This window comes from Pelobates fuscus, chromosome 1 (assembly GCF_036172605.1).
Source record: "Pelobates fuscus isolate aPelFus1 chromosome 1, aPelFus1.pri, whole genome shotgun sequence".
Lineage (NCBI taxonomy): Eukaryota > Metazoa > Chordata > Amphibia > Anura > Pelobatidae > Pelobates > Pelobates fuscus.
The window spans coordinates 498,995,367-499,008,935 of record NC_086317.1 but is presented as its reverse complement, the minus strand read 5'-3'; the positions used below and the strand labels follow the sequence as shown (position 1 = coordinate 499,008,935).

At 47.1% G+C, this 13,569-nt stretch overlaps 1 protein-coding gene across 4 annotated transcripts in view; it reads left to right on the top strand.

Annotated features, from left to right (window-relative positions):
• Positions 1 to 408: 408 nt before the first annotated feature.
• The window catches only part of LCMT2 (leucine carboxyl methyltransferase 2), a 154,438-nt gene continuing 141,277 nt past the window's right edge, over positions 409 to 13,569 (top strand). For 2 of the 4 annotated variants that reach the window (XM_063433454.1, XM_063433444.1), the window contains exons 1-2: positions 409 to 487; positions 2,806 to 2,881. In XM_063433454.1, coding sequence (XP_063289524.1) covers positions 2,864 to 2,881 — 18 coding nt within the window. In that variant the 5' untranslated portion in view covers positions 409 to 487; positions 2,806 to 2,863. Of the gene's footprint in view, positions 499 to 2,329; positions 2,355 to 2,805; positions 2,882 to 13,569 lie in introns of those variants that run through there. The other 2 variants (XM_063433449.1, XM_063433452.1) reach the window with 2 other exon arrangements.

Sequence of the window (13,569 nt, the reverse complement as noted above, 5' to 3'; positions counted from 1 at the left end):
GGCTGGGGAGGGAGGGGGAGAGCTGGATGGAATGGCAGGCTGTGCAGGGGGAGGGGGAGAGCTGGATGGAATGGCAGGCTGTGCAGGGGGAGGGGGAGAGCTGGATGGAATGGCAGGCTGTGCAGGGGGAGGGGGAGAGCTGGATGGAATGGCAGGCTGTGCAGGGGGAGAGGGAGAGCTGTATGGAATGGCAGGCTGTGCAGGGGGAGGGGGAGAGCTGGATGCAATGGCAGGCTGTGCAGGGGGAGGGGGAGAGCTGGATGGAATGGCAGGCTGTGCAGGGGGAGGGGGAGAGCTGGATGGAATGGCAGGCTGTGCAGGGGGAGAGGGAGAGCTGGATGGAATGGCAGGCTGGGGAGGGAGGGGGACAGCACACGTGACCAACAGACTTCACCCAATCACGTGACTAGTAGCACAGCGTCACGTGATCAGAGGAACATCCTCTCCCGGCAGTCAGTGGGTGAAGCACGTGGTGAATACATAAACAGTGAGTGCAGAGTGAGTAACTTGACATGGTGACAGCGTGGAGGCAATATTAAACCAACTCTGCCACAACTAGCCCTATCCTGCCACAACTAGCCCTGTCCTGCCACAACTAGCCCTGTCCAGCCACAACTAGCCCTGTCCAGCCACAACTAGCCCTGTCCTGCCACAACTAGCCCTGTCCTGCCTCAACTAGTCCTGTCCTGCCACAACTAGCCCTATGCTGCCACGTGGCTAGCCCTATGCTGCCACGTGGCTAGCCCTATGCTGCCACGTGGCTAGCCCTGTCCTGCCACGTGGCTAGCCCTGTCCTGCCACGTGGCTAGCCCTGTCCTGCCACGTGGCTAGCCCTGTCCTGCCACGTGGCTAGCCCTGTCCTGCCACGTGACTAGCCCTGTCCTGCCACAACTCTTTCCTGGACACAGTCACTGCCGCTTGTGGGGATCAGCTGATCCTGAATGTGGCTGGCTCTTTGAGCTGAACTTTGCTGATATTAAACAGTGTAGTTTGCTATAACAGATACAAGAATTTTAGCTACCCTTATCCCTGCTATTTATGTTAATCCTTTTCACTATAAATAGAGCAGTATCATAATGATATCTTTCCTGTGGTTAATAAGCTTGTCCGATAATACCACTACTAACTACTCATTCTTAGTTGCTGTTACCGTTATAACTGGCATGTGTTTGATGTCGAATTTTATTTCTTAACAAGTTAGTCTAGCCTGGATTAGCATGTTATGATTCAATATAAATGAGGTGTTGCCAAACGTGCATTTATCCTGCAATATGTGTACATTGTGTTATGAATACCTAACTGCATGTCATGTCTGTAACGGATCCCCTATACTTCGATGAGTATATCCGTTAGTCTCCCAAATCCCAAGCGAAGCAGTGTTTAAAGGGAAACTCCAGTGCCAGGAAAACGATCCATTTTCCTGGCACTGGAGGGTCCCTCTCCCTCCCACCCACCAATCCCCAGGTACTGAAGGGGTGAAAACCCCTTCAGTCACTTACCTCAGGCAGCGACATGTCCCACGTCGCTGCCTGCTCCTCCCTCGCCGCGCCACCTTCTTCCTCCGTCGGCCGGTGGGCGAGACTGATCCCGCCCACCAGCCGAGGAGACCTAATGCGCATGCGCGGCAATGCCGCGCATGTGCATTGGCGCACCCCATAGGAAAGCATTGAAAATGAATTTCAATGCTTCCCTATGGGGAATAGAGCGACGCTGGAGGTCCTCACACAGCGTGAGGACGTCCAGCGATGCTCTAGCACAGATAATCTAGACAGCCACTAGAGGTGGAGTTAACCCTGCAAGGTAATTATTGCAGTTTATAAAAACTGCAATATTTACACTTGCAGGGTTAAGGGTAGTGGGAGTTGGCACCCATACCACTCCAATGAGCAGAAGTGGTCTGGGTGCCTGGAGTGTCCCTTTAAAGCTCTTGGTTACCCAAACATCAACTTGATGAAGGGTACAACAGGATCTGTTTATTGAAGGCCAGATACACAGACCCCCGCGGGGCGTCTCCATCCGCAGTAATGTAAAACATAAGCCTTTTCCAAGCAGACACACAAAAACCCACAAAATGCACATAATACAATAATGCATCACCGCATGACATTCATCCCTGAATAGCTTCTGGTCCCAGCTAGGATCCTTGCAAATTTTCGGGGCGATCGGATGTACAGAGACTGAGAAATCGTCGGGTAAAGTTCGAGGCTTGGGCTCTGTACATTCCCGCAAACAGTTCAACTTGGTTTAGGCTGGTCGATTCAAACTTCGCTCCTAAACCAAACTGTGACCAATCCAGAGAAAGGGCACGTACACGCAGCGACCAATCCTCGCTCAGAGAGGGGAGGAGTTACATGGTAAGCCCTTTAACTCGCGCCGACCAATCAGGAGAAAGGTCACAAACAAGTTTCAATGGTAGCTCTTTCTCACATTGGTCGGTGCGGACTTGCAGGGGGCCAGCGAGACTCTGCAGCTGGGAAGCCACCTCATGGATCCAGAGGGTCGTCTAGGACTCGCGGCTCTCTCTGGTGGATATCTTTCCCCTAAGTAGCACCGGAGAAAGCGCTCTTTGGGCAGTTACAAGCCCGTACTTGTAGCTCCTGGGTCGGGGCAGATAGGGCAGGCAAGCAAAGGGGCTGGAACGACGAGTGGAACACAGATAAATGCAGTCTTTTGGGGGACATAGTTTGTGACAATAGCCTTTGGAAACTAATGTAATTAACAGGAACATTCTAATTTGTAGTTTGTTTTGCTTTTAGAATATTGCTTTTAAATTATCACACATTGTGTGTCTTTTGTAATCTGCAGGTAATAACGACCTAAACTCCTGGGATTTACAGTCCATCAGCCATCAGGAGATCACAACATGAAGAATAATTTGTGTGTAAGTCTACATTATTTTACTTATCGAGTAGGCAGAGTGCATATTGAATGAGACGTGGTAAATGCATACGTGACTGGGTCGTGGTTAATTATCTCCAGTAACAGGAAATATCTCTAAGTCAAAAACTGTTACAAAAACCCCATAAAAATACATAACTCTTATAATACAATGTTTAACCTATATGTCTAACATATTCTCAGATAGCTTGGATCTGAGCGCTCAATATGTCCGAAAAGCGCTCAGATCTCACGAATACAGTTGGATTGCCATGAGGTTGAACAATAGCAAGGGCTGATGGGAGATTGAGGAGGGACTAAGCAGCCAGTTTCAACTAGTCTGGCAGTGTCCCTGGGACAAAGCCTTGCTGGAGAAACAATAGGACAGGAAAAAGGGGGATGGGAAGAGGCACATTTCCCCATGGATTTAAAGGGGCAGAAAGAGTGTATTAAAATCCCATAAGCCAAAATAGACTTTTTAGCATGTCTCTTTGCAGGGCCCATAGTCTTGGGGCAGGAGGCTGGCAAGTAGTCCCCTCCAAAAACTCATGGCAAAGGAAAAAAAGGGGAGTTGTCACACCAAGTCCCAGGAGGAGATCACCCAGCTCTTCATGCTGGAACAATTTATTAATGGGCTCCCCAACGAAGTACGAGAATGGGTGAGAGACAGACAGACCCTCACTGAGGCGCCTCAGCCGGCCTATGAATATGTTACTCGCGCTTTCTCCTTAATCCCTATGTATATTTAGACAAATGGAGGTCATTTAGTTGCTCCAATGGCCATTGGAGGGAATGCCCGCCTGCCAACGTCAAGGCAGACCCCCCTAAGTGGATCCTAACACTGACCCTTCAGCCTGCTTCCTTGAGCTTCTGGCAAAGATATCTCTAATGAGACAGAAAGGGGTATTTTTTATTATTTTTTATATGTGTGTTGTAGTCCTTGCTGTTTAAGCGCAGGACTTCTCTTTTTGTATTTGTATTTACTTTGCATCACACAGCCTGGTTACAATGCTGCTACCCATCCCATGTGTTCCTACCTAGGGGCGGATTGGCGCTGCTTCCAGTGCAACCAGCCTGGCCACCTCAAAATGAATTGTCCCCAAAACCGGGGCAGACCGCAGTGGGTCACTGTAGTGGTTACCCCGATGAGTAGAGGGGTGCCCACCGCTAGAGGGTGTCCTTCTACCGAGTGTGAGAGGTATTCACAGCATTCCAGCAGGCATCCAAGTAGAGAAGCTCTTACAAGAGCTAGTGTGATAACTGTATAGCAGTTTCCCCCAATAAGAGACAAGACTCTAGATTGAGGGTTAAGTAAGAACTGAAGGTTTAATGGTACATCTGGTCTTTTATACAGTATACAGTTTTTCTCCACAAGATTACCGCGTAGGTGGACCTTCTGGGGCACAGGACATGAAATTTACAATCCAATGAAAACATAGTTTTATACTTAAACACTCCCAGATACTGTACACAAGCCCTCCCCTTTTCTCCAAACAAAAAATAAGTTTTTACCCAATTTTGCAACCCCGAAAACATATGGGAAACTCATAAAACATATATCCCCTGATAGCCCTGATCTGGGGGAACAACATATTGAAAAATCACCCAGATGGGTTCAAGAGTTGGGTGGAAGTCTCTTTTGACCGACCGCACACAGATTTTCATGCCCAAAATAGTTCAGAGTATTAGGCTGTGCGGTCGGTCTCTTTCGTATAGTCAAAATCCATTAAAAGAGTCGAATGTGGCTGTTCGTGCACATGAGCATTGAATATAACTGGTTCGGTACATTATAGATAACGAACGGCGCTCCGTTCATGCAATAACTGTCTAACAGAACGAGGAGTGGAAGTCTCAGCGGTGTTCGTGCCGTCTAGTGTCCGATTTTAGTTCCATACACTCTACGACAAAACACAGCTGGCCGCATTTGTATCCCACGATGGCCGCCGCCACGTGAACGCCGACCACCCAGTTGATCACTTAGAATGTTGGGGTGTTCGTGGTTTAGAGGTGTTAATAAGGGCATTGAGGTTAACAAGCGCCATGCTCCTGGTCTGGGTGATCGGTCGTTTGGTAGATAATTTGTTATTTGAACGGCCATTAGTAAAATAAATGTGAATCTTTTCCATACGAACGGTCAGACGAACGAAGAGTTTAAAAATTTTAAATTCAGGGACAGAGGGTCTGTCACAGTTACCCCCGTAGTCCCTGCCAACCCACGAGCCGCAGCTCTCTGCTACCACAATGACCCCACGGAGTCCCAGAACCCAGATGAAGAAGCCTGGACCATCCTACATCAGGCAAACCCCTTCCAGTCCGTCCATGATAACTGGGACCACCAAAGGCAGTGCGGCTGAACGGGCAGAAGGTCACGGGACTCAGAGACACAGAAGCCACTCTAACTTTATGCGTCCACAGCTTGTTCCGGAGGAAGAACAGACGGGGGTTACCGTAGCTGTCCAAGTGGCACTATATACCCACCATCCCCTACCTATTATAGAAGATCTGTTCGGCAGAGTAGCTGTCGACATCATAGGTCCCCTAGCCAAGCCTGGTCCCTCTGGGAAGAAGTACATTCTGACGATCGTGGACTACGCGACTCGCTACCCAGAGGCAGTAACCCTGAACAATATTCGGGCAGAGACTGTGGCTGAAGCCCTGATGAGAGTGTTCTCCCGGATGGTTCTCTCGTACCAGGGCACCCAGTTTACTGCCGAAATAACCCACCAACTGTGGAGGTTGTGCTGCATTAAACCGATCCTGAGCTCCCCTTACCATCTCCAGACCAATGGCCTGTGCGAGCGCTTCAACGGCATGTTGAAGCAAATGCTCCGTACCTTTGCAGCAAATCTCACAAGGATTGGGAGAAATTCCTGCCCCATCTCCTGTTCGCTTATTGGGAGGTGCCACAGGAATTGTCTGGGTTCTCCCCGTTCGAACTAATGTTCGGGCGGAGAATGAGGGGACCCTTAGACCTAGTGCGGGAGCACTGGGAGGGAGCTGGGCATCAGGAAGGGATCCCCCATCATTCCATATGTGCTGGAGTTTAGGGACCGGCTGGAGGAACTGACCCATCTGGTGCCCAGAGACGCCAGTGCACATGGTATGATCGGGACACCAGGAGCTGTAGCTTTGAAGTCAGGCTGAAGCCCATCTGACATGACAGGACGCTACCTATGTGATCGGTCAATGCTCGGGTACTGGAATCCAACGCCAGTTACATGTCCCCTACCATGAGCGGACAGAGGATGTCGTCGCCATTTGCGGGCCAGCCTCGGAAGATTATGGTAATCTTCCCCTGCCTGACCTCCTAGAGGATGGGATTCACATTGTCCAGTTAGGGGACCGACTAACTGAAAGCGAACGCAGACAGGCAAACCAGATGTTGTTCGCCAAGCGAACGACCTTCTCCAACCTGCCAGGGTATACCCCCTTGGCCCCCCATCGAGTGGAGACCCCCGACCAACAGCCTTTACGGCAGACCCATACCGAGTATCGGAGGTAGTGCGGGGGAGCAGGTGATCCAAGAGATGCTCTAGCTAGGGGTCATGCGCGCCAGCGGACAATTGCTGGAGCTGTGAGTCGGCCTCGTGGAAGTCCATGCTGACCAATGGGAGAAGGAGCTGTGGCAAAACTAGCCACTTCTGGACTGTAGTTATTAAAGGTTGTCCGTAGGCTGAATATGTACTGTGTATTTTAACCTGTGTATGTACCGTATTGTGGCCGTTCGCATGCTGGCCGCCGTATGCGGCCAGCGCACCAAGCATTCATACGACGAAACACGGCTATCCTGGCCGTTCGCCGTACGAATACGGGCTCCCCAGGTCGACCACACATTCCCAAGTCGTGTGGTACCAATTCACCGATTGCAACATTGTTGCAATCGGTAATTAAGGGCTCTCCGAGGTGGCCGTCGATCCCCTACCGACTATGCGGCGGTCGGCCATCTTGGATCCTTTGTCCCTGCAGCGGTGTTCGGTCGTCGAGAGCCTGGAACTGAAAACGGCTACTCGATGATTTGAACGCCGCTGGACTTCCAGCGCGTTCGGGAGTCCCGCGTTCGGTACATTGTATGTCCCGTACTTATTCGGTACTTTTAAATTCACTTTAATGTTTGATTGTATTATGTGCGGCGTTCGGTCAATTCAGCTGGGATCGGAGCGGTATTCTCCCAAAGTGTGCGCTCCGACCCCAGCTATCTACCGAACGTTCAACTATTGCAAAGTACCGAATATTGTGTAATTTCTGTATTTTAATGTCAATTGTCGGTTTCGCTGCACGAGGAGATAATCCACTTAGTCGTCCATTTTAGTGGGAGTATCTCTCTCGTGCAGCAAGGCCTGTTGGGAAAGTCACAGTGCATGGTGGGAGAAATCCCCTGGAATTACTGTCTGGAAACCCCTTGCATGGGGAACTGTATAAATATACTGCCTGTGAATAAACCGAGTTAGTTGACTCCCAAACTGTGTTTCGTCCGGTTATTGGGAGGATTGGGAATATTGCCTTGCTTTCTACTCTGACTGTGGATTTCCTAGATGTACCAACGGATATCGTATGCTGATACATTGCATTCCGTTACAGGAGCGCCCGTTCAAACTGGGCCATTCTTTCGGTTGGTTGGCACGAGTGAGCGCTGATTGGTCGTTGCGGGGTGCCGGAGACCAATCAGAGCAAGAGTGCCCGTTCATCTGATTGGGTGGCGAAGCTCAACTTGCGCCTGGGCGCTGATTTGCGCGAATTGGTTTTGCGCCTTTCAGCGGATTGGCGCAAACTGGTTTCCTGCCCTTTCTTCTGATTGGGCTGCGAAACCTCTCTCCTCCTCGAACGCTGTTTGGCATAATCGAGTTTTGTGCCCTTTCATTGGATTGGACGGTGAAACTCCTTCCTCTCCTGATTGGCGTGATTTGGCTGTTGCTTGGTTTAGGTGCGAAGTTTGAATTCGCCAGACTAAACCAAGCAACTCCCTGGAACTAATTTCGGGGATGTACAGAGTCTCGAGCCCCAGACTTTGGATGCTGATATCTCGAGCGCTGTACATCCGATTGCTCCGCTCTTTGCAGGGATCCAAGGTGGGACCCGGGGCTATTTATCAAAATAAGTTTTAATCCTGTACCCCCTTCTCGTCCTGGGGCGCTGAGCCAAAAAGTTCACCCCCCCTGTATGTAATGTGTGTCCTGTTAGCCATCTCCCTGAGCAGGAGATGGCTATCTGTCACCCAGCCCCCTCCGGCCTGGGATTGTGTTGTGTTGGATGGAGACACTGCGGGGGTCTGTGCATAAAAAGCTGTGTGCCCAAATAAAGATTGTCAAAGGTTGTACCCTGGAAATGTGTGCCGTCCAGTTACTGGGGAAATGGGTCTGACCTATCATTACTAAAAGGGAGTAACCAACCGGGTTACCTAGGTCCCACTACAAGGGATAATTATTTCAGATGACTTAAAGGTAGGCAGACAATGTAAAAGAGCAGCAAGAAATGCTAGCAGAATGTTGTATGTTTTAGCAGTAGAAAGAGGGAAGTGCTAATGCCATTGTACAGGTGACTGGTGAGACCTCACTTGGAGTATTGTACGCAGTACTGGAGAACGTAACTCCAGAAGGATATTGATACTATAGAGAGAGTTCGGAGAAGGACTACTTAACTGGTTCATGGATTGCAGGATAAAATTTACAAGGAAAGTGTAACGGCACCCCGGGCATAAAATGGGTTAAAAGCCGTTTAGTAGAACTTCCCCTTCCAGAGATACAGTCACAGCTACTGCAGAACACCAAACTCCCGAACTGTATCCAAGGGGATGCTCCAAACTCCCGAACTGCATACAAAATAGCACTCCAAACTCCCGAACTGGAACCTCACGAATAGCTGCTAGCAGACGAATAGGATACAGTAAATCTCTATCATACAGTAAATCCCCCCAAGAACGAGACAAGGCTCCGTGTTGAGGGTCAATCAGTGGTCTGGTTTAATGTGGGCTACCTGCCCGGTATTTATGCAGATCTTCCACCTGGTGGACACTCCCCTAGGGGACCAGATGGAAGACTGGTACACAAATGGTAAAATGACCAATCACAGGCATACAGGGTTAAAACACTCCCACAGTACATTACAGTCCCTCCTCTCTATCCTGGAGATAATTGGGAAGTAATCAAATTATCTCCGAGGCAAACCTCCATTGACCACATTTTAGTAAAAAGACACAAAAATACACAATGTTGCAAATAATGAATAAAACATATACATTCTATCTATCCCCAGATAGCTTAGATCTGAGCGCACATTATTACCGAATGGCGCTCAGCTCACATACATACAGTTCAATCGCCATGAAGCCAAAGTCTTTCCCATAGTCTTTTGTTATACGAATAGGCTCCATGGCATGGCTATCTGGGGTGAGCTGTTAATACGGTTAAACTACCGAATGAACAGGCATTCGGTTAAATGACCAAATGCAGAAGCAAGGAGGCTGACGGCTCAGCGGTGTTCGCGCAAATAAGTGTCCGTTTCCAGTTCCATAGTTTGGGCGCTGAACACTGCTGGCCATTCGGGACTTTAAAATGGCCGCCCGCCATGTGTTTGGCAAACTAACAAAGGCCGCCCAGCATTCGTCAATTAAGCTGCGGTTAACCGCAGCTTCTGGGAGGTCAATTGATGGCACACTCCAGCTCCCAGGTGGTCCAGTCATTCATGCGTTTTTTCGGTACACTGAATTTACTGAACACCCTGGCAGAAAGGCACGAACAAGCCTTTTTGCAGGGGAAAATACAAGGTTTACCATGGGGCCATAGTCCAGAGGTAACAGGCGGGAAACCAGGCTCCTCCAATGCAATGTGGCTAGATTGGTCTTGTCACAGAAAGATTGGTCTTGTCACAGAAAGGTTAAAGGAACTTAACATGTATAGCTTTGAGGAAAGACAAGACAGGGGGGATATGATAGAAACATTTAAATACATAAAGGGAATCAACACAGTAAAGGAGGAGACTATATTTAAAAGAAGAAAAACTACCACAACAAGAGGGCATAGCTTTAAATTAGAGGGACAGGGACTAATTAAAAGTATTTCGAAATATTGGACTAGATGGGCTGAATGGTTCTTATCTGCCGTCACATTCTATGTTTAATATGGAGTCTCAATATAACCTATATGTAAAAAAAATCTATATAAAAAAAATTAGTATTCTCAAATACCATAAATGCATCTAAATTACCGTATATACTCGAGTATAAGTCGACCCGAATATAAGTCGAGAGCCCTAATTTTACCCCAAAAACCTGGGAAAACGTATTGACTCGAGTATAAGACTAGGGTGGGAAATGCAGCAGCTACTGGTAAATTTCTAAATAAAATTATATCCCCAAAAAATTACATTAATTGAATATTTATTTACAGTGTGTGTATATAATGAATGCAGTGTGTGTGTGTGTGTGTGTGTGTGTGTGTGTATAATGCAGTGTGTTTGTATGAATGCAGTGTGTGTGTGTGTGTATATAATGCAGTGTGTGTGTGTGTATGAATGCAGTGTGTGTGTGTGTGAATGAATGCAGTGTGTGTGTGTGTGTGTGTGTGTGTGTATGAATGCAGTGTGTGTGTGTGTGTGTATGAATGCAGTGTCTGTGTGTATGAATGTAGTGCGTGTGTATGAATGCAGAGTGTGTTTGTGTGTGTGATGCAGAGCCTTGGTGGGGGGTGTGAATTTTTATTATTTTTTTTAAATTATTATTATTATTTTAATATTAATTTTTTTATATATTATATTTTATTTTTCTATTATTATTACTATTTTTTAATATTATAATATATTATTTTAATTCTATTATTATTTAAATTTGTATTTATATTTTTTCGTCCCCCCTCCCTGCTTGTTAGCTGGCCAGGGAGGGGGGCTCTCATTCCCTGGTGGTCCAGTGGATGGGCTGTGTAGGAGGGGGCTGGCAGCTCTTCTGCAGGGGTACTTGGGACATATTCCGGCTCAGTAGCCAGGGGAACGTGGGGGTCAGTGGGGGTTAACATTTCCTCTGTTAACCCTGGGACCAAGTTAGGAGTTAGCTGGGGAGGGGAAATCGTACTTACCTTTCCTGCAGCTCCTGTCAGCTGCCTTCTCTCTCCTCCGGTCCGGTCAGCTCCCTCTGCAAGTCTCGCGGTGTGAGTGCCGCGCGTAGCTCTGACCCCGCGGCTCCAGCGAGATTGGCAGTGGGAGCTGACCGGACCAGAGGTGAGAGAAGGGAACTGACAGGAACTGCAGGAAAGGTAAGTAACAGCTCGCTGCCAGCCCCCAACAGCCCCTTGTCTGTATTATGGCAATGTAAGTTGCCATAATACAGACATTGACTGGAGTATAAGACGAGTGTGACAAACTGCCATTTGCCACTGGGCATTGGAGAGGACTGATTGCTAGCCTCCTGCCCTGCGACTATGGCCCTGGGATGTATTGCCCTTTAAGAACTGATTTGGGCTTGTGGACTTTTATTGTACTGTGCTGGCCCTTTTAAAAACAGTGTATGGACACATGGAAACTTTTTGGACACTTTTTCTTCCCCTTTGAATCCCTGGGAAGGTGAGGCTCTTCCCCTCCCCCGGATCCATTGTTCTCCAGCAGGGCGTTGTCCCAGGGACACTGCCAGACCAGTGAGAACTGGTTTGGGCAGGAAAAGCCATGCTTGCAAGTGATAATAAAGGGACCTCAACCTAACTTTTTAACCCCTGGGCGGATTCATGTGATTTTTACATATGTTGCTCCCCAAGTTATGCTGATCACAGAAATATAAGTTTCTTTGTTTATTTGTATGTGATGTAAAATCAGGGAGTTATACGAATGTATAAAAAGTATGGGGATAGGCATAAGGCTATCCTAACTATAAGATAAGGCCAGAGACTAATGAAAGTATTTAGAAAATTGGGCAGACTAGATGGGCCGAATGGTTCTTATCTGCCGTCACATTGATGTGGATTAATTTAGAAATAAACAAATATGTTTAAATGTCTATCTGTTCCTGTCCAAATCTGAGATGATTAAATTGCGTATACGCAGAAGTAAGCTCACACTGACACATGGAGTTCAGGTTAAAAGCACTTCAGAAATTTTAATGCCATCTGGTTGGAAAACTGTTGTGCAGATCTTTTTAAAAGCAAAATGACATCATCATTGAATATCAGATAATAACAAATAAACATCATTAATTGGATTAAACATTATGTGACTAACTTCGTGTCCACCCACCAATATTATTAATTGGCTCAGGGGTTTGAGTGACCAGCTAGGTGTCCTCCCACCGGGAGGTGGTATTGTTCTGGACAAGGGTGTGGACAGAAGGCTCAGGCGCCATCTTTCCCAGCATGAGGTTTACTCGGTGGAAAGGGGGGCTTGAGCGTCATTTTACACAGTCAGTGATATCAGGCCTCATGTCCAGGTGCAAGGTCTCTTATGAATAGAACATTTCATTACTACTGTGTTCTCGTGGCCTTCAAACTATACTATGTTGCGAGTTAGGGGAAAGTCAGCAGTTCCTGAGTTAATCATGTCTTATAGAAAATACAGTCTTTGTCCATTGTTATATGTGCTGGGAAATTCTGTCATGTAATGTAGTTTTAAAATGAGGAAGTTTGGTTATGAGGACAAAATGGAGGAATGAAGAAGTCAGGTTAGGAGGACAAAATGGAGGATTTGTCAAGGTGTGAGGTTAAAATGGAGTTAGTACAATAGTTCAATACAAGTACAATAAAGATTTTTAATAATCCCACATCAACATTCTATGTTTCTATGCATGATTTTTCAGCTTGGAGATAATTGAGTAGATACAGTAAGAAACTCAATTATCTCCCAAGCAGAGGGGAGGAGATGTATGGGAGTGCTTGTACTACGTGTTTATTGGTTGTTCTGTAAACCCCTGTGGGCGGTCCTGTATGTGTTAAACCTGCATAAAAGAAGGCCCTTTGGTGCCAAGTAAACAGAGTTCTTCTTGATCCCTCAAAACGTAGCCTTGTCTCGTTATTGGAGGGAGCTGTTATAATCATACTGGGGATTGCTATGCTCTGCATACTCCCCTGAGCTTGAATCACTTAGCTCTTTTAAGAGCTTGTTCCTGATACGCTCTTCTTGGAGGAGAGGTCTTCCCCACACATTCCTGGATGCTGGAGGTTCATACAGGGTGGAAGGAAGAGGTCTTTCCCACACGGTCCTGGAGGACAGAAGCTGATCCAGGGTGGAAGGAAGACGGTGAGACTCCAGTCAAGCTACGGCGGTTGTGGAGTCTGCGGTGGTTGTGGTGTGTGCTGCAGTGTTTGGAGTCCTCAGGAAGCGCTAGGAGCATCCGTCAACGGAAGGTGTCCGTTACAACGAGTGGGGGTTTTTCAGCACAAAAAATGTGCTGAAAAACTAGTCTTATACTCGAGTATATACGGAACATGCAGAAGTCGGAGAAGAATTGAAAGAATATAATAATAGTAATAACCACATGCATATTGGATAATGTCTAAAACTACTTGAAAAATAAAAGTAAAAATTAAATTAAAGTACATCTAATAAAACCCCCAAATATCAGATGCTAAAATTGGTCAAATACTAATATTGACAAAAAATATTAACAAATTATTATTAAATATGTAATCAAATTATCAAGTAATTGAAACTTACTTGATGAATTAGCTGAGAGGGAGTGAGAGAAAACCCCCAAAAAGTATAAGAAACAAACTACCGTATATA